At 53.8% G+C, this 19,618-nt stretch overlaps 1 protein-coding gene across 1 annotated transcript; it reads left to right on the forward strand.

The window, feature by feature from the left end:
• The first annotated feature begins 14,076 nt into the window (after positions 1-14,076).
• Positions 14,077-14,703, forward strand: LOC137320139 (claudin-4-like). Its single transcript, XM_067981890.1, has one exon. The coding sequence runs from the start codon at positions 14,077-14,079 to the stop codon at positions 14,701-14,703; it is 627 nt and encodes a 208-aa protein (XP_067837991.1).
• Positions 14,704-19,618: the final 4,915 nt, after the last annotated feature.

Consider the following 19,618-nt stretch of genomic DNA (forward strand, 5'->3'; position numbering starts at 1 on the left):
GCCCTCTCAGGTGAACGTAAAATCCCACTATTGGAAGAAGAGCAGTGGGGGGAGTTCTCCCCGCTGTCCTGGGGCCGATATTTATCCCTCAACTAATATGAGTGAAAATCAGATTGTCCGCTACATCGGGCCGCGTATCGCCCGCTGTTTCGGCGCTGCACGGCCTCTCTGACGTCCAAGATGGCGTCTTGGATGCGCACGCTCGTTCCCTGCGTGACGCGCGCCGCACGCCATCTTTGGTTGTCGGAGCGAGCCCAGGCGCGGATAACGAACGCTGGGATCATGTAAAGGAGGGAGAAAGTAGCTCCAATCAGTGTCCAACGCTGATTTAAAGTGATAGACACCATTTTGGGACTTAACGCTCAACTCAACGCACAGTCTTAACCCCTACCATCTGACCGTGTCTTAGAGTGTCTGGAGGACCCCCCACCAGCGCTAGTTAAAGGGACCATGCAGGATTTACAGGTTAGTGGCTGGATTATTGATTCTGGCTGCCCAGACGCTTGTACCTGTTTTTGGAGGTCTCCTAGACTTGAATACCAGGACGGGGGGGACATAGACTAACATTGAGAGTCAGGACGTGCAGGAGTGACGTTAGGAAATGCTTCTACAAAGGGTGGGAGATGTTTGGAACACTCTTCTGCAAACGGCAGTGTGATTCCAGCTCACGTGTGAATGTTAAATCTGAGATTGATAGATTTCTGTGAACCGAGGGTATTCAGGGATATGGGGCTAAGGCGGGTATATGGAGTGAGGTCACAGGTCCCACCATGATCTCATTGAATGGCGGAACAGTCTCGAGGGGCTGAATGCCACGGCCACTCGCTGCCTCCTGATACGCGCCACCTTCTCCTGCAGGAAAACGGGACGTGTGATGTGCCTGTCGTGGTCGAATAGCTGCCAGTGTGTGTGGCCTGTGAGTTGTGGGTGGGCGGCTTGAAACGGTGGTGATGTGTGAGGGTGAGAGGGTTGAGTACTGATGGATAGAGTTTGTGGGTGATGGGCGGTGGAGTGGGTGGTGGAGTTGGTGGGAGACACCACTTGACAGTTGACCTCACTCACCTTGACCACTCATGTCAGAGCATTGAACTTCTTCCTGCACTGCATCCATCTTCATGATGCTGTGGGCCTGGCATTGACTTCCTCCCCCCGCTGCCTCCCACTGCCTTTTGAGTAGACGTCTGGAGGGCCACTTGCTCCCCCCTCCCCCCGGGGATATAGGATGTCCCTCCTTCTGTCCACCTCTTGCACCAAGGCCTCTGGTGCATCAGCAGAGAACCAGATCGGCAGATTGGTGAGGTCTGGTGTGCAGATTGGAGGATGCGGGATTTAGTGGTGTGCAACCTTTATTCAATGTTTTAACATAACTCATGAGTGTGTAAACATAGCGATGGGACCTCCATCTGTGCTTTACGTGTGCGATGTCTGATCTCTGTTCAGACTCCGTGCAGACAGCAGACTGTGATATTCAGCAAATAACAGGTACCAGCTACCTTTAAGAGAATTCTGACAGAAAGTCTGCCTTTAAGAGATTGGAGCACCCCCTTCTGGTGGAAATGCGAATTGCATGGAGCCCTCGTTCCTCGCTGATTTCCAACGCAGATTGCAGGTGAGTCCTCAGGTCTGCGCAGGGACCATTGAACGTGGGGTAATAGCAGATCGCGCTGCCCCCACCCAAAAACAGGCCAGATCCCCCTATGCCTCTATTTATAAAGCCCAGGATCCCGTCTGCATTTTTAACCACTTTCTCAACCTGCCCTGCCACCTTCAACGATTTGTGTACATATACCCCCAGATCTCTCTGTTCCTGTACCCCTTTTAGAATTGTGCCCTCCAGTTTATATTGTCTCTCCTCGTTCTTCACACCGAAATGTATCACCCCGCATTTTTCTGGGTTAAATTTCATCTGCCACGTGTCCGCCCATTCCACCAGCCTGTCTATCTCCTCTTGAAGTCTATCACTATCCTCCTCACTGTTCACTACCCTTCCAAGTTTTGTGTCATCTGCAAATTTGGAAATTGTGCCCTGTCCAAGTCATTAATATATCTCAAGAGAAGCAGTGGTCCCAGCACCGAGCCCTGGGGAACACCACTGTACACCTCCCTCCAGTCCCAAAAACAACCGTTCACCACTACTCTCTGTTTCCTGTCACTTCGCCAATGCTGCTACTGCCCCCTTTATTCCATGGGCCGCAATCTTGATGATAAGCCTATTATGCGGCACTTTATCAAAACGCCTTTTGAAAGTCCATATACACCACATCCGCCGCATTTCCCTCATCGACCCTCTCTGTTACCTCATCGAAAAACTCTATCAAATTAGTTAAACACGATTTGCCTTTAACAAATCCGTGCTGGCTTTCCCCAATCAATTCACCCTCGTACAAGTGACTGTTAATTCTGTCCCGGATTATCGTTTCTGAAAGTTTCCCCAGCACCGAGGTTAAACTGACCGGCTTGTAGTTGCTGGGTTTATCCTTACACCCTTTTTTGAACAAGGGTGTAACATTTGCAATTCTCCAGTCCTCTGGCACCACCCTCGTATCTCAGGAAGTTTGGAAGATAATGGCCAGAACCTCAGCAATTTCCACCCTTACTTCCCTCAGCAACCAAGGATGCATCTCATCTGGACCGGGCGACTTGAAATACATTCAGCCTTTCCAGTACCTCCTCTTTATCATTCACCTCTCGTCCCCCCACTTCCTTCCCTCTTCGGGATCTTGATAAATTGGGCCAGTGGGCCGATGAATGGCAGATGGAGTTTAATTTAGATAAATGTGAGGTGATGCATTTTGGTAGATCGAATCGGGCCAGGACCTACTCCGTTAATGGTAGGGCGTTGGGGAGAGTTATAGAACAAAGAGATCTAGGAGTACAGGTTCATAGCTCCTTGAAAGTGGAGTCACAGGTGGATAGGGTGGTGAAGAAGGCATTCGGCATGCTTGGTTTCATTGGTCAGAACATTGAATGCAGGAGTTGGGATGTCTTGTTGAAGATGTACAAGACATTAGTAAGGCCACACTTGGAATACTGTGTACAGTTCTGGTCACCCTATTATAGAAAGGATATTATTAAACTAGAAAGAGTGCAGAAAAGATTTACTAGGATGCTACCGGGACTTGATGGTTTGACTTACAGGGAGAGGTTGGATAGACTGGGACTTTTTTCCCTGGAGAGTAGGAGGTTTAGGGGTGATCTTATAGAAGTCTATAAAATAATGAGGGGCATAGATAAGGTCGATAGTCAAAATCTTTTCCCAAAGGTAGGGGAGTCTATAACGAGGGGGCATAGATTTAAGGTGAGAGGGGAGAGATACAAAAGGGTCCAGAGGGGCAATTTTTTCACTCAAAGGGTGGTGAGTGTCTGGAACGAGCTGCCAGAGGCAGTAGTAGAGGCGGGTACAATTTTGTCTTTTAAAAAGCATTTGGACAGTTACATGGGTAAGATGGGTATAGAGGGATATGGGCCAAGTGCAGGCAATTGGGACTAGCTTAGTGGTATAAACTGGGCGACATGGACATGTTGGGCCGAAGGGCCTGTTTCCATGTTGTAAACATCTATGATTCTTTTGGTCCCTATTTCTCTCATATGTCTCCCCGTCCCTCAGTTCCAACCATGAGGGGTTTTGTTGGAGTAGATTGAGAGAGACTTTCCCCACTGGCAGCATGGTCGGTGACCAGGGGACCCAGATTTCAGATAATTGGCAAAAGAGGCAGAGGTGGGAGATGAGGAGAAATGTTTATTTTTACACAGCGATGTGGAATTCCCTGCCTGAAAAGGAGGTGGGAGCAGATACAGGAACTTTTGAAATGGGAATTGGATAAATACCAGAAGAGGGAACTAAATTGCAGGGCCATGGGGAAAGGGCAGGGGGAGTGGGAATAATTGGAGAGCTCTTTCAAAGAGCCGGAGAGAGAGCCCTGGCTTTGAACACGGCCCCAGGCACACTCAGACATCAACAAACAGGCTCCAACAGGCCTGCCTTGACGACACTGCCAGACGCTCACCTGAACAAGCTTCTCTGCTCAGCGCCTGGAGCGAGTGCTGAACGAGATGCCTCCCAGGATAGATGGTGACCTCATTCTGTGCTCCGTGTACACACTCAGAGCTGGGGGAGAGAGAGAGAGAGAGAGAGAGGGGACAGAAAGGAGCGAGGTGGGGGAGTGAGAGACTGACTCACTGCCCCTCTCGCTATCAGTCAGCAGAATAAAACGCAGCGACAATTGCCAAACACATTCCAGACTCCCATCCCCATCACGCACATTCCCGAGCCGCCTCTGAGTCAGTCAGTCGGTCCCTGACACTGAAACTCCTGGCTCCCTGCAAATACCTCCCGTTCCTTCTAACCGAAAGGTGCCCAGAACTGTTTGACGTATGGGGATAGACCAGAGTCACGGGTCAAGGGTTAGAATACAGGCCAAGGGAACCAGTGTTGCAATGGACCGACCAACAAATCGAGATCAAAAACAGAGTTGAAAAGCACGACAATTAATTAATGGAGCAGCAGCAAACAGTGAGTTAATCCATTGGCATAAAGCAGTGAAGTAATGATTGACTGGAGTAATGATACTCCAGCAGGTCAATACATTACTGGAGTACCAGGCGCCAATGAATTAATCAATTAATGGAACAAAAGGCTCAGTAACAACTCAATTAATTAATGGAGCAGCAGGCACAGTAACAATTCCCCGAAATAATAGAGGAACATGCGCAGTAACAATTCAATTAATTAATGGAGCAGCAGGCACAGTAACAACTCAATTAATTAATGGAGCAGCAGGCACAGTAACAATTCACTGAATTAATAGAGGAACAGGCACAGTAACAATTCACTGAATTAATAGAGGAACAGGCACAGTAACAATTCCCCGAATTAATAGTGGAACAGGCACAGTAACAATTCACTGAATTAATAGTGGAACAGGCACAGTAACAATTCACTGAATTAATAGAGGAACAGGCACAGTAATAATTCACTGAATTAATAGAGGAACAGGCACAGTAACAATTCACTGAATTAATAGAGGAACAGGCACAGTAACAATTCACTGAATTAATAGAGGAACAGGCACAGTAATAATTCACTGAATTAATAGAGGAACAGGCACAGTAACAATTCCCCAAATTAATAGAGGAACAGGCACAGTAACAATTCACTGAATTAATTGAGGAACAGGCACAGTAACAATTCCCCGAATTAATAGTGGAACAGGAACAGTAACAATTCCCCGAATTAATAGAGGAACAGGCACAGTAACAATTCACTGAATTAATAGAGGAACATGCGCAGTAACAATTCCCCGAATTAATAGTGGAACAGGCACAGTAATAATTCACTGAATTAATAGAGGAACAGGCACAGTAACAATTCACTGAATTAATTGAGGAACAGGCACAGTAACAATTCACTGAATTAATAGAGGAACAGGCACAGTAACAATTCCCCGAATTAATAGTGGAACAGGCACAGTAACAATTCACTGAATTAATAGAGGAACAGGAACAGTAACAATTCACTGAATTAATAGAGGAACAGGCACAGTAACAATTCCCTGAATTAATAGAGGAACAGGCACAGTAATAATTCACTGAATTAATAGAGGAACAGGCGCAGTAATAATTCAATGAATTAATGGTGGAATGGGCGCAGTAATAATTCAATGAATTAATAGAGGAACAGGCGCAGTAATAATTCAATGAATTAATAGAGGAACAGGCACAGTAACAATTCACTGAAAGAATAGAGGAACAGGCACAGTAACAATTCACTGAATTAATAGAGGAACAGGCACAGTAACAATTGACTTAATTAATAGAGGAACAGGCACAGTAACAATTCACTGAATTAATAGAGGAACAGGCACAGTAACAATTGACTGAATTAATAGAGGAACAGGCACAGTAACAATTGACTGAATTAATAGAGGAACAGGTGCAGTAACAATTCACTGAATTAATAGAGGAACAGGCACAGTAACAATTCACCGAATTAATAGAGGAACAGGCACAGTAACAATTCACTGAATTAATAGAGGAACAGGCAGAGTAACAATTCCCCAAATTAATAGAGGAACAGGCACAGTAACAATTCACTGAATTAATAGAGGAACAGGCACAGTAACAATTCAATGAATTAACAGAGGAACATGCGCAGTAACAATTCACTGAATTAATAGAGGAACAGGCACAGTAACAATTCACTGAATTAACAGAGGAACAGGCACAGTAACAATTCACTGAATTAATAGTGGAACAGGCACAGTAATAATTCACTGAATTAATAGAGGAACAGGCACAGTAATAATTCACTGAATTAATAGAGGAACAGGCACAGTAACAATTCACTGAATTAATAGAGGAACAGGCACAGTAACAATTCACTGAATTAATAGTGGAACAGGCGCAGTAATAATTCACTGAATTAATAGAGGAACAGGCGCAGTAATAATTCAATGAATTAATAGAGGAACAGGCACAGTAACAATTCACTGAAAGAATAGAGGAACAGGCACAGTAACAATTCACTGAATTAATAGAGGAACAGGCACAGTAACAATTGACTGAATTAATAGAGGAACAGGCGCAGTAACAATTCACTGAAAGAATAGAGGAACAGGCACAGTAACAATTCACTGAATTAATAGAGGAACAGGCACAGTAACAATTGACTGAATTAATAGAGGAACAGGTGCAGTAACAATTCACTGAATTAATAGAGGAACAGGCACAGTAACAATTCACTGAATTAATAGAGGAACAGGCACAGTAACAATTGACTGAATTAATAGAGGAACAGGCAGAGTAACAATTCACCAAATTAATAGAGGAACAGGCACAGTAACAATTCACTGAATTAATAGAGGAACAGGCACAGTAACAATTCAATGAATTAACAGAGGAACATGCGCAGTAACAATTCACTGAATTAATAGAGGAACAGGCACAGTAACAATTCACTGAATTAACAGAGGAACAGGCACAGTAACAATTCACTGAATTAATAGTGGAACAGGCACAGTAATAATTCACTGAATTAATAGAGGAACAGGCACAGTAATAATTCACTGAATTAATAGAGGAACAGGCACAGTAACAATTCACTGAATTAATAGAGGAACAGGCACAGTAACAATTCACTGAATTAATAGTGGAACAGGCGCAGTAATAATTCACTGAATTAATAGAGGAACAGCCACAGTAATAATTCACTGAATTAATAGAGGAACAGGCACAGTAACAATTCACTGAATTAATAGAGGAACAGGCACAGTAACAATTCACTGAATTAATAGAGGAACAGGCACAGTAATAATTCACCGAATTAATAGTGGAACAGGCACAGTAACAATTCCCCAAATTAATAGAGGAACAGGCACAGTAATAATTCACTGAATTAATAGAGGAACAGGCACAGTAATAATTCAATGAATTAATGGTGGAATGGGCGCAGTAATAATTCAATGAATTAATAGAGGAACAGGCGCAGTAACAATTCACTGAATTAATAGAGGAACAGGCGCAGTAACAATTCACTGAATTAATAGAGGAACAGGCGCAGTAATAATTCAATGAATTAATGGTGGAATGGGCGCAGTACCAATCCAATTAATTAATGGAGCACAGGAATAGGTGAATTAAGACCCTTTCTTATAGAAACATAGATCATAGAAAATCGGAGCAGGAGTAGGCCATTCGGCCCTTCGAGCCTGCTCCGCCATTCAATGGCTGATCCCCTATCTCAATACCATATTCCCGCTCTCTCCCCATACCCCTTGATGCCTTTTGTGTCTAGAAATCTATCCAGCTCCTTCCTAAATATATTGAGTGACTCGGCCTCCACTGTGGTAGAGAATTCCACAGGTTCACCACCCTCTGAGTGAGGAAATTTCTCCTCATCTCAGCCCTAAATGTCCTAGCCCGTATCCTGAGACTGTGACCCCTCGTTCTGGACCCCCCAGCCAGGGGAAACATCCTCCCTACATCCAGTCTGTCTCGCCCTGTCAGGATTTTATATGTTTCAATGAGATCCCCTCTCATCCTTCTAAACTCACGTGAATATAGATGAAGGAGTGCAGATGAAAACATAAAATTACAAAGCGATATTGATAGATTAGGTGAATGGGCAAAACTGTGGCAAATGGAATTCAATGTAGACAAATGTGAGGTCATCCACTTTGGATCAATAAAGGATCGAACAGGGTACTTTCTAAATGGTAAAAAGTTAAAAACAGTGGCTGTCCAAAGGGACTTAGGGGTTCAGGTCCATCGATCATTGAAGTGTCATGATCAGGTGCAGAAAATAATCAATAAGGCTAATGGATCGCTGGCCTTTATATCTAGAGGACTAGAGTACAAGGGGGCAGAAGTTATGCTGCAGCTATACAAAACCCTGGTTAGACCGCACCTGGAGTACGGTGAGCAGTTCTGGGCACCGCACCTTCGGAAGGACATATTGGCCTTGGAGGGAGTGCAGCGTAGGTTTACGAGAATGATACCCGGACTTCAAGGGTTAAGTTACGAGGAGAGATTACACAAATTGGGGTTGTATTCTCTGGAGTTTCGAAGGTTAAGGGGTGATCTGATCGAAGTTTATAAGATATTAAGGGGAACGGATAGGGTGGATAGAGAGAAACTATTTCCGCTGGTTGGGGATTCTAGGAGTAGGGGGCACAGTCTAAAAATTAGAGCCAGACCTTTCAGGAGCGAGATTAGAAAACATTTCTACACACAAAGGGTGGTAGAAGTTTGGAACTCTCTTCCGCAAACAGCAATTGATACTAGCTCAATTGCTAAATTTAAATCGGAGATCGATAGGCTTTTTGGCAACCAAAGGTATTAAGGGATATGGGCCAAAGGCAGGTATATGGAGTTAGATCACAGATCAGCCATGATCTTATCAAATGGTGGAGTAGGAAAGAGGGGCTGAATGGCCGACTCCTGTTCCTATGTTGCTATGAGTACAGGCCGAGACGACCCAATCTCTCCTCATCCGAAGGCCGTGCCATCCCAGGGATCAGTCTGGTGAACCTTCGCTGCACTCCCTCTATGGCAAGTGTATCTCAACCTTGGCGTTGCTGTACCCACCCCCATGAGCCATTACAGGTTTTACTGGGAGTGTACGTCTCGATGAATTGTCGTGTGTTTCCCATTTGTTAAACCGATTAATCCCCCGACATCTGGGCTGAAACAGAAGCACTTAGGCAGTTTTCACGACTGTCCGGTGGGAGAGGTTTGCTTCGTCGGCAACACCTGCGACTGTGGCGTTTTCCCCTCATGAAACGTGACGTGCGACGGTGACTCGTCGCCCTCCCGTGGCATTGCCCGCCATCAAGATCGAGTGTCCGCTTGACACCTTCAAATGAAGTGGGGAACGGGGCGATATTTGGCTCAGGGTGTGCGGATATAATTCAGTCTCCATTGTAAAGTTATTCCTTCCGTCCTTATTTTGATATTTCCAATATAAATTCCAACGTCCGCATTTATAATGGGAATTTCCTATGTAAACGTGTCACGCTGTAATTACACCCTCCCACCAGCGGTGGCACTGGCCCTATTATTCCCCTCCATCTAGCACTGCTTCACTTGAAGACTTCGCTTGATCCCTGCGAGCAATGCCACGGATATTCAACTTACATGGCTGCCAACCGTGAGTCAGGGGGTCTCGCTTGTGCATCTGAGTCAGAAGGTTCGAGTCCTACACACTCCAGAGACTCAAGCCCCCATAATCTAGGATGTACACTCCCCGGTTGCCCAGTACTGAGGGAGTGCCACACTGTCGGAGGGTCAGTACTGAGGGAGCGCCGCACTGTCGGAGGGTCAGTACTGAGAGAGCGCTGCACTGTCGGAGGGTCAGTACTGAGAGAGCGCTGCACTGTCGGAGGGTCAGTACCGAGGGAGCGCCGCACTGTCGGAGGGTCAGTACTGAGGGAGCGCCGCACTGTCGGAGGGTCAGTACCGAGGGAACGCTGCACTGTCGGAGGGTCAGTACTGAGGGAGCACCGCACTGTCGGAGGGTCAGTACCGAGGGAGCGCCGCACTGTCGGAGGGTCAGTACTGAGGGAGCGCCGCACTGTCGGAGGGTCAGTACTGAGGGAACGCTGCACTGTCGGAGGGTCAGTACCGAGGGAACGCTGCGCTGTCGGAGGCGCCGCCTTTCGGATGAGACGTTAAACCAAGGGCCCCGTCTGCCCTCTCAGGAGGACGTAAAATATCCCCTGGACACAATTGGAAGAAGAAAAGGGGAGTTCTCTGTGGGGGTCTATAATTATCCCTTAAACAGATTATCTGGTCATTTATCTCATTGCTGTTTGTGGGATCTTGCTGTGCGCAAATTGTCTGCATTGTTTCTTACATTACAACAGTGACTACACTTCAAAAAGTACTTCATTTAGCTTTAAAGCGCTTTGGGACATCCTGAGGTGGTGACAGTCGCTATATAAATGCAAGTTATTTCTGTCTTTATGGGTAGTGTGTCTCCGATGGGAGATTTAATGCACATGTTTACCTATTAAATGACCCCCTTGGTGGCGCTATAGTAGGACTTCCACTGTTAATCTGATCACTGTGTTGTCACAGCTCCCTGTCACGCCATCTTGGGATGCTGCACTATCTCGTCCCCTGCAAATCACTCGAAATGTCCATTATTTTTTCCAGTAACTGAAATTTCTAATGTCCAAAATAAAAACAGAAATATCAAAAATTACATCTTTTACCCTTGAGTAAAAGTGACCGTGAAGCTGTCGGATTGTCATAAAAACCCCAACTGGTTTCACTAACGTCCTTTAGGGAAGGAAACCTGCCGTCCTTACCCGGTCTGGGCCTATATGTGACTCCAGTCCCACATCCAATGTGGTTGACTCTTAATCTGCCCGCATTCTTGGCGTCCTATTTGACCCTGAGATGAGCTTCCAACCCCAAATCCGCTCCATCACCAAGGCCGCCTACTCCCACCTCTGTAGCATCGCCCGTCTCCGCCCCCTGCCTCAGCTCATCTGCTGCTGAAACCCTCACCCCGTGCCCTTTGTGACCTCCAGACTATTCCAACGCTCTCCTGGCCGGCCTCCCACCTAACACCCTCCGTAGCCAATCAACTCGTCTAAAACTCCTGCCCCACCCCCGTATCCTAACTCGCACCAAGTCCCGTTCACCCATCACCTCCCTGTCTCCGTAACCTCCTCCAGCCCCTACAACCCTCCGCGATCTCTGCGCTCCTCCGATTCTGGCCTCTGGCGCATCCCCCCCTGGGCCTTAAGCTCTGGAATTCCCTCCCCAAACCCTCTCCGCAAGACACTCAGTTGTATCATTGGCATTGGCAAAGTCCCTTCACTTGACTGCAGCGGTTCAAGATGGCGGCTCACCACTGCCTTCTCAAGTAGGGATGGGCCATTCCAATGACGCCCACATCGCAAGAATGAACCAGGCTTCTTTTGAAATGCCCGTCTAAATCTCCGAGGGGTTGGAGGCAGCGGGAGGGGAAGATTCTTGGCAATGACTCACTTCCTTCACTCTGTCAGCCTCTCTGTTCGGGGAAATCACTTCAGTGGAACCTCTGGTCCCAGGAAAACATCTGGAACTGGGGACGAGGCGGAGAGAGAGAGAGAGAGAACTCAGGGCTAAGTGAGACGGAGAGAGCGAAGGAGACAGAGAGAGAGAGAGAGAGAGGACTCAGGGCTAAGTGAGACGGAGAGAGCGAAGGAGACAGAGAGAGAGAGAGAGAGAGAGAGGACTCAGGGCTAAGTGAGACGGAGAGAGTGAAGGAGACAGAGAGAGAGAGAGAGGACTCAGGGCTCAGTGAGACGGAGAGAGCGAAGGAGACACGCAGAGAGAGAGAGAACCAGACGACGAGCGAGAGAAGACAAAGGAAGAGGTAATGAACGGGGAGAGAGACTGGGCTCAAACTTTAACTCTCGGAGTTAACTTTGAGACAAGTTTCTCTGAGTGCCCCCGGGCCAGATTTGTGTCAAAACTTTCTTGTCAGTTTGGGAGTCCCGGCTTCTTAAAAGGGATTTCCTGAACTCCCGATATCTCACCCGAAACTATTTTTAAAGGCTTGTCGTTCGTGAAACGGTGAGAGAGGGGGCTTTTAAAACGGATTGCGATGGGGTGGGATTTTTTAAACTTGCGGTGGAGGGGGTTTGATTCGGGGGGCAAAGAAACGAGGGACTGAAATCGGGGGCCTCTCGATTATCACATCCCGAGGAGGGAGAGAGAGAGAGAGAGAGAGTCTCTCTGAATTTACTCTGATGGGGAGCAGAGTTGCTGTTTTCAGACTGGGGGCTGGTTGCTCGAATGATTAAACGGAGGGAGAAACGCTTTGTAGGATTGGGCGGGGGCCACACCTGAGTTTAAGAATTAGTTTTCACAGAATCGCACAGCACAGGGGAGAGGCCATTCTGCCCGTCGTGTCTGTGCCAGCCCTTTTGGAAGACTCTCCAATTAGTCCCGTTGCCCTGCTCTTTCCCTATAGCCCTGCAAATTTTTCCCCTTCGAGTATTTATGCGATTCCCCCTTTTGAAAGTTATTATTGAATCTGCTTCCACCGCCCTTTCAGGCAATGAATTCCAGATCATCACAACTCGCTACGTAAAAAAACCATCTCCTCATCTCCCTCCCCCCTCTGTCTCTTTCCCTGATTATCTTAAATCTGGGTCCTCTGGTTCCCGACCCTCCTGCCCACTGGAAACAGTTTCTCCTTATTGACTCGATCAAAACCCCTTGTGATTGTGAACCCCTCGATCAAATCTCCCCTTAACCTTCTCTGCTCTGAGGAGAACGACCCCAGGTTCTCCAGTCTCTCCACATAAACCGAGGTCCCTCATCCCTGGAACCATTCTGGTAAATCTCCTCCGCACCCTCTCCAAGGGCCTGGACATCCTTCCTAAAGTGCGGTGCCCCAGAATTGGACACAATTCTCCAGCTGAGGCCTAACCAGTGTTTTATAAAGGTTTAGCATAACTCCCTTGCTTTTGTGCTCAATGCCTCTGTTCATCAAGCCCAGGATCCCGTCTGCTTTAACAGCCTTCTCAACTTGTCCTGCCACCTTCAAAGATTGGTGTACGTACACCCCCAGGTCCCTCTGTTCCTGCACCCCCTTCAAAATTGTACCATTTAGTTTATATTGCCTCTCCTCGTTCTTCCTCCGAAAACATATCTCTGCGTTAGATTTCATCTGCCGTGTGTCTGCCTGTTTCGTTCTGGTTAGTGTTCCTTGGGAGAGAGCAGGAGTATGGTATTGAGATGGTGGGTGAGCCATGGTCATGTTGAATGGCGGAGCAGGCTCGAAGGGCCGAATGGCCGACCCCTGCTGCTATTTTCGACATTTCTACGTTGAATCATCTTGACTCAATTCCAATCAGTCAGCCTCGAGGTGGTGGTTTTGGGTAGGGTGGGGGGCGTTGGGGAGGGGAGGGTTTTTGGGGAGGTTGGGTCCAGTTGGCAATCCGATACTTTCACCACCCTCCGTAGCCATCAACTCATCTAAGACTCCTGCTGCCCCCCAGCCCCCCTCCCGTATCCTAACTCGCACCCCCCTCTGTGCTCGCTGGACCGACATTGGCTCCCGGTCCAGGAACGCCTCATCCCTGTGTTCAAATCCCCTCGCTCCCCCCCTCCCTATCTCTGCAACCTCCTCCAACCCCCACGAGCCTCCGAGATCTCTGCTCTCCTCCGATTCCGGCCTCTTGTCCGTCTCCCCCATTCCCGTCGCTTCACCATTGGCGGCCGTGCCTTCAGCCGCCTGGGCCCTAAGCTCTGGAATTCCCTCCCCAAACCCTCTCCGCCTCCCTCCATCTCTCTCTCCCTCCCTCCCTCCCTCTCTCTCCTCCTTTAAGACGCTCCTTAAAACCTCCCTCTTTGACCGAGCTTTTTGGTCACCTGTCCGAACGTCTCCTTACGTGGCTCGGGGGCAAATTCTGTCTGATTTACGCTCCTGGGAAGTGCCTTGGGGGACGTTAAAGGCGCCATATCAATGCAGGGTGTTGTTGTTGTATCTCCACCAAACGTTCCCAGTTCCGACGTCGAAAGCTCTCACCCAGGAATCTCCTTCCTTTCCATTTTCAGGCGCTACGTTGAGTCGGAATGGCACCCTCCCGCCTTCAGGTCCTGGGCTTGGCGCTGTCGGTCGCGGGCTGGCTGGGCGCCATCGTCTGCTGCGCCCTGCCCATGTGGAAGGTCGCGGCCCCCGTTGGAACCAACATCGAGGTGGCCCAGAACATCTGGGAGGGCCTCTGGATGAACTGCGTCAACCAGAGCACGGGCCAGATGCAGTGCAATCCCTACGACTCGTTGCTTGACCTGCCCCGGGACTTCCAGGCCGCTCGGGTCCTGGTCATCATCAGTCTTGTGGTGGCCCTGGTGGGCATCTGCGCGGGCATCATCGGCGCCAGCTGTATAAAGTCCGTGACCACCAGGGGGAACCTGGCGGTTGTTTCAGGCATCACCTTTGTGGTGTCCAGCATTCTCTTGCTCCTGACCGCTGGCTGGTCCGCCCACTCCATCATCCAGGACGTCTACGACCATCTGGTGGCCCGCGACCAGAAGAGGTTGCTGGGGCCCTCCATCTACCTGGCCTTTGTGGCTGGGGGCCTCCTGCTCCTGGGAGGGGTCCTCCTTTGCTGCTCGTGGACCAAGGCCAGCGACCGATACCCCGCTGCCTTGCTGACCGCCACCTCGACCGCACGTCAGTCCAAGGGGAGCAAAGCCTGAGGGCCGACAAGAGGCCAGGTCGGACCTGGTGCTGTGCGTCTCTTGATGCCTCGAGGCCTCCTGTTTGAGATTCAGACGCTCCGAGACGCCCTCCCGATCTCCCTGCGATCACCTCCTCCCCCTCCCGATCTCCCCCGGTCCCTCCCGATCACCTCCTCCCCCTCTCCCGATCTCCCCCCGACCCTCCCGATCACCTCCTCCCCCTCTCCCGATCTCCCCCCGACCCTCCCGATCACCTCCTCCCCCTCTCCCGATCTCCCCCCGTCCCTCCCGAGCACCTCCTCCCCCTCTCCCGATCTCCCCCCGACCCTCCCGATCACCTCCTCCCTTTTCCCGATCTCCCCCCATCCCTCCCGATCACCTCCTCCCCCTCTCCCAATCTCCTCCGTCCCTCACGATCACCTCCCCCCTCTCCCGATCTCCCCGGTCACTCCCGATCACCTCCTCCAATCTGCCAGTCCCCTCCCTCACTCCCGATCACCTCCTCCAATCTCCAAGTCTCCCCCCTCTTCCAGTCCCACCTCTACCACTCCCCACCCTCTCCCAATCCCCCCCTCTTCCAGTCGCCCCCCTCCCATTCCCCCCTCTCCCAGTCCCCCCCCTCTCCCAGTCCCCCCTCTCCCAGTCTCCCCTCTCTCCCAGTCCCCCTCTCTCCCAGTCCCCCCTCTCTCCCAGTCCCCCCTCTCTCCCAGTCTCCCCTCTCTCCCAGTCCCTCCTTCCCCCAGTCCCCCTCTCCCCCAGTCCCCCTCTCCCCCAGTCCCCCTGTCCCAGTCCCCCCTCTCCCAGTCCCCCTCTCCCAGTCCCCCCTCTCCTAGTCCCCCCTCCCCCAGTTCCCCCCTCTCCCAGTCCCCCCTCTCCAAATCTCCTCTCCCCCAGTCCCCCTCTCCCCCAGTCCCCCTCTCTCCCAGTCTCCTCTCCCCCAGTCCTCCCTCTCCCAGTCCCCACCTCTCCCAGTCTCCTCTCCCCCAGTCCTCCCTCTCCCATTCCCCCCTCTCCCAGTCTCCTCTCCCCCAGTCCTCCCTCTCCCATTCCCCCTCTCCCCCAGGCGCCCCTCTCTCCCAGTCCCCCCCTCTCTCAGTCCTCCCTCCCCCAGTCCTCCTCTCCCCCAGTCCCCCTCTACCAATCCCCCCTCTCCCCCAGTCCCCCTCTCCCAGTCCCCCCTCTACCAATCCCCCCTCTCTCCCAGTCCCCCCTCTCCCAGTCCCCCCTCTCCCAGTCCCGCTCTCCCCCAGTCCCCCTCTCTCCCAGTCCCCCTCTCCCAGTCTCCTCTCCCCCAGTCCCCCCTCTCCCAGTCTCCTCTCCCCTAGTCCCCCTCTCCCAGTCCCCCTCTCTCCCAGTCCCCCTCTCCCAGTCTCCTCTCCCCTAGTCCCCCTCTCCCAGTCTCCTCTCCCCCAGTCCCCCTCTCCCCCAGTCCCCCTCTCCCCCAGTCCCCCCTCTCCCAGTCCCCCTCTCCCCCAGTCCCCCTCTCCCCCAGTCCCCCTCTCCCCCAGTCCCCCCTCTCCCAGTCCCCCTCTCCCCCAGTCCCCCTCTCCCCCAGTCCCCCTCTCCCAGTCTCCTCTCCCCCAGTCCCCCCTCTCTCCCAGTCTCCTCTCCCCCAGTCCCCCTCTCCCAGTCTCCTCTCCCCCAGTCCCCCTCTCCCAGTCTCCTCTCCCCCAGTCCCCCCTCTCTCCCAGTCTCCTCTCCCCCAGTCCCCCCTCTCTCCCAGTCTCCTCTCCCCCAGTCCCCCCTCTCTCCCAGTCTCCTCTCCCCCAGTCCCCCTCTCCCCCAGTCCCCCTCTCCCAGTCTCCTCTCCCCCAGTCCCCCCTCTCTCCCAGTCCCCCCTCTCCCAGTCCCCCTCTCCCCCAGTCCCCCTCTCTCCCAGTCCCCCCTCTCCCAGTCTCCTCTCCCCCAGTCCCCCTCTCTCCCAGTCCCCCTCTCCCAGTCCCCCTCTCCCCCAGTCCCCGCTCTCTCCCAGTCCCCCTCTCCCCAAGTCCCCCCTCTCCCAGTCTCCTCTCCCCCAGTCCCCCTCTCCCCCAGTCCCCCTCTCCCCATTCCCCCTCTCTCCCAGTCCCCCCTCTCCCAGTCTCCTCTCCCCCAGTCCCCCTCTCCCCCAGTTCCCCCCTCTCCCAGTCCCCCTCTCCTCCAGTCCCCCTCTCTCCCAGTCCCCCTCTCTCCCAGTCCCCCCCCTCTCCCAGTCTCCTCTCCCCCAGTCCCTCTCTCCCCCAGTCCCCCTCTCTCCCAGTCCCCCCTCTCCCAGTCCCCCCTCTCCCCCAGTCCCCCTCTCCCCCAGTACCCCCCTCTCCCAGTCCCCCTCTCCCCCAGTCCCCCTCTCTCCCAGTCTCCTCTCCCCCAGTCCCCCTCTCCCCCAGTCCCCCCTCTCCCCCAGTCCCCCCTCTCTCCCAGTCCCCCTCTCTCCCCCAGTCCCCCCTCTCCCCCAGTCCCCCCTCTCTCCCAGTCCCCCTCTCTCCCCCAGTCCCCCTCTCCCCCAGTACCCCCCTCTCCCAGTCCCCCTCTCCCCCAGTCCCCCTCTCTCCCAGTCTCCTCTCCCCCAGTCCCCCTCTCCCCCAGTCCCCCCTCTCCCCCAGTCCCCCCTCTCTCCCAGTCCCCCTCTCTCCCCCAGTCCCCCCTCTCCCCCAGTCCCCCCTCTCTCCCAGTCCCCCTTTGTCCCCCAGTCCCCCTCTCCCCCAGTCCCCCCTCTCTCCCAGTCTCCTCTCCCCCAGTCCCCCCTCTCTCCCAGTCTCCTCTCCCCCAGTCCCCCCTCTCTCCCAGTCTCCTCTCCCCCAGTCCCCCCTCTCTCCCAGTCCCCCTCTCCCAGTCTCCTCTCCCCCAGTCCCCCCTCTCCCAGTCTCCTCTCCCCTAGTCCCCCTCTCCCAGTCCCCCTCTCTCCCAGTCCCCCTCTCCCAGTCTCCTCTCCCCTAGTCCCCCTCTCCCAGTCTCCTCTCCCCCAGTCCCCCTCTCCCCCAGTCCCCCTCTCCCCCAGTCCCCCCTCTCCCAGTCCCCCTCTCCCCCAGTCCCCCTCTCCCCCAGTCCCCCTCTCCCAGTCTCCTCTCCCCCAGTCCCCCCTCTCTCCCAGTCTCCTCTCCCCCAGTCCCCCTCTCCCAGTCTCCTCTCCCCCAGTCCCCCTCTCCCAGTCTCCTCTCCCCCAGTCCCCCCTCTCTCCCAGTCTCCTCTCCCCCAGTCCCCCCTCTCTCCCAGTCTCCTCTCCCCCAGTCCCCCCTCTCTCCCAGTCTCCTCTCCCCCAGTCCCCCTCTCCCCCAGTCCCCCTCTCCCAGTCTCCTCTCCCCCAGTCCCCCCTCTCTCCCAGTCCCCCCTCTCCCAGTCCCCCTCTCCCCCAGTCCCCCTCTCTCCCAGTCCCCCCTCTCCCAGTCTCCTCTCCCCCAGTCCCCCTCTCTCCCAGTCCCCCTCTCCCAGTCCCCCTCTCCCCCAGTCCCCGCTCTCTCCCAGTCCCCCTCTCCCCCAGTCCCCCCTCTCCCAGTCTCCTCTCCCCCAGTCCCCCTCTCCCCCAGTCCCCCTCTCCCCATTCCCCCTCTCTCCCAGTCCCCCCTCTCCCAGTCTCCTCTCCCCCAGTCCCCCTCTCCCCCAGTTCCCCCCTCTCCCAGTCCCCCTCTCCTCCAGTCCCCCTCTCTCCCAGTCCCCCTCTCTCCCAGTCCCCCCCCTCTCCCAGTCTCCTCTCCCCCAGTCCCTCTCTCCCCCAGTCCCCCTCTCTCCCAGTCCCCCCTCTCCCAGTCCCCCCTCTCCCCCAGTCCCCCTCTCCCCCAGTACCCCCCTCTCCCAGTCCCCCTCTCCCCCAGTCCCCCTCTCTCCCAGTCTCCTCTCCCCCAGTCCCCCTCTCCCCCAGTCCCCCCTCTCCCCCAGTCCCCCCTCTCTCCCAGTCCCCCTCTCTCCCCCAGTCCCCCCTCTCCCCCAGTCCCCCCTCTCTCCCAGTCCCCCTCTCTCCCCCAGTCCCCCTCTCCCCCAGTACCCCCCTCTCCCAGTCCCCCTCTCCCCCAGTCCCCCTCTCTCCCAGTCTCCTCTCCCCCAGTCCCCCTCTCCCCCAGTCCCCCCTCTCCCCCAGTCCCCCCTCTCTCCCAGTCCCCCTCTCTCCCCCAGTCCCCCCTCTCCCCCAGTCCCCCCTCTCTCCCAGTCCCCCTTTGTCCCCCAGTCCCCCTCTCCCCCAGTCCCCCCTCTCTCCCAGTCTCCTCTCCCCCAGTCCCCCCTCTCTCCCAGTCTCCTCTCCCCCAGTCCCCCCTCTCTCCCAGTCTCCTCTCCCCCAGTCCCCCTCTCCCCCAGTCCCCCTCTCCCAGTCTCCTCTCCCCCAGTCCCCCCTCTCTCCCAGTCCCCCCTCTCCCAGTCCCCCTCTCCCCCAGTCCCCCTCTCTCCCAGTCCCCCCTCTCCCAGTCTCCTCTCCCCCAGTCCCCCTCTCTCCCAGTCCCCCTCTCTCCCAGTCCCCCTCTCCCCCAGTCCCCCTCTCCCAGTCCCCCTCTCCCCCAGTCCCCGCTCTCTCCCAGTCCCCCTCTCCCCCAGTCCCCCCTCTCCCAGTCTCCTCTCCCCCAGTCCCCCTCTCCCCCAGTCCCCCTCTCCCCATTCCCCCTCTCTCCCAGTCCCCCCTCTCCCAGTCTCCTCTCCCCCAGTCCCCCTCTCCCCCAGTTCCCCCCTCTCCCAGTCCCCCTCTCCTCCAGTCCCCCTCTCTCCCAGTCCCCCTCTCTCCCAGTCCCCCCCCTCTCCCAGTCTCCTCTCCCCCAGTCCCTCTCTCCCCCAGTCCCCCTCTCCCCCAGTACCCCCCTCTCCCAGTCCCCCTCTCCCCCAGTCCCCCCTCTCCCAGTCCCCCCTCTCCCCCAGTCCCCCTCTCCCCCAGTACCCCCCTCTCCCAGTCCCCCTCTCCCCCAGTCCCCCTCTCTCCCAGTCTCCTCTCCCCCAGTCCCCCTCTCCCCCAGTCCCCCCTCTCCCCCAGTCCCCC

This window comes from Heptranchias perlo, unplaced genomic scaffold, assembly GCF_035084215.1.
Source record: "Heptranchias perlo isolate sHepPer1 unplaced genomic scaffold, sHepPer1.hap1 HAP1_SCAFFOLD_984, whole genome shotgun sequence".
NCBI classification, from domain to species: Eukaryota; Metazoa; Chordata; class Chondrichthyes; order Hexanchiformes; family Hexanchidae; genus Heptranchias; species Heptranchias perlo.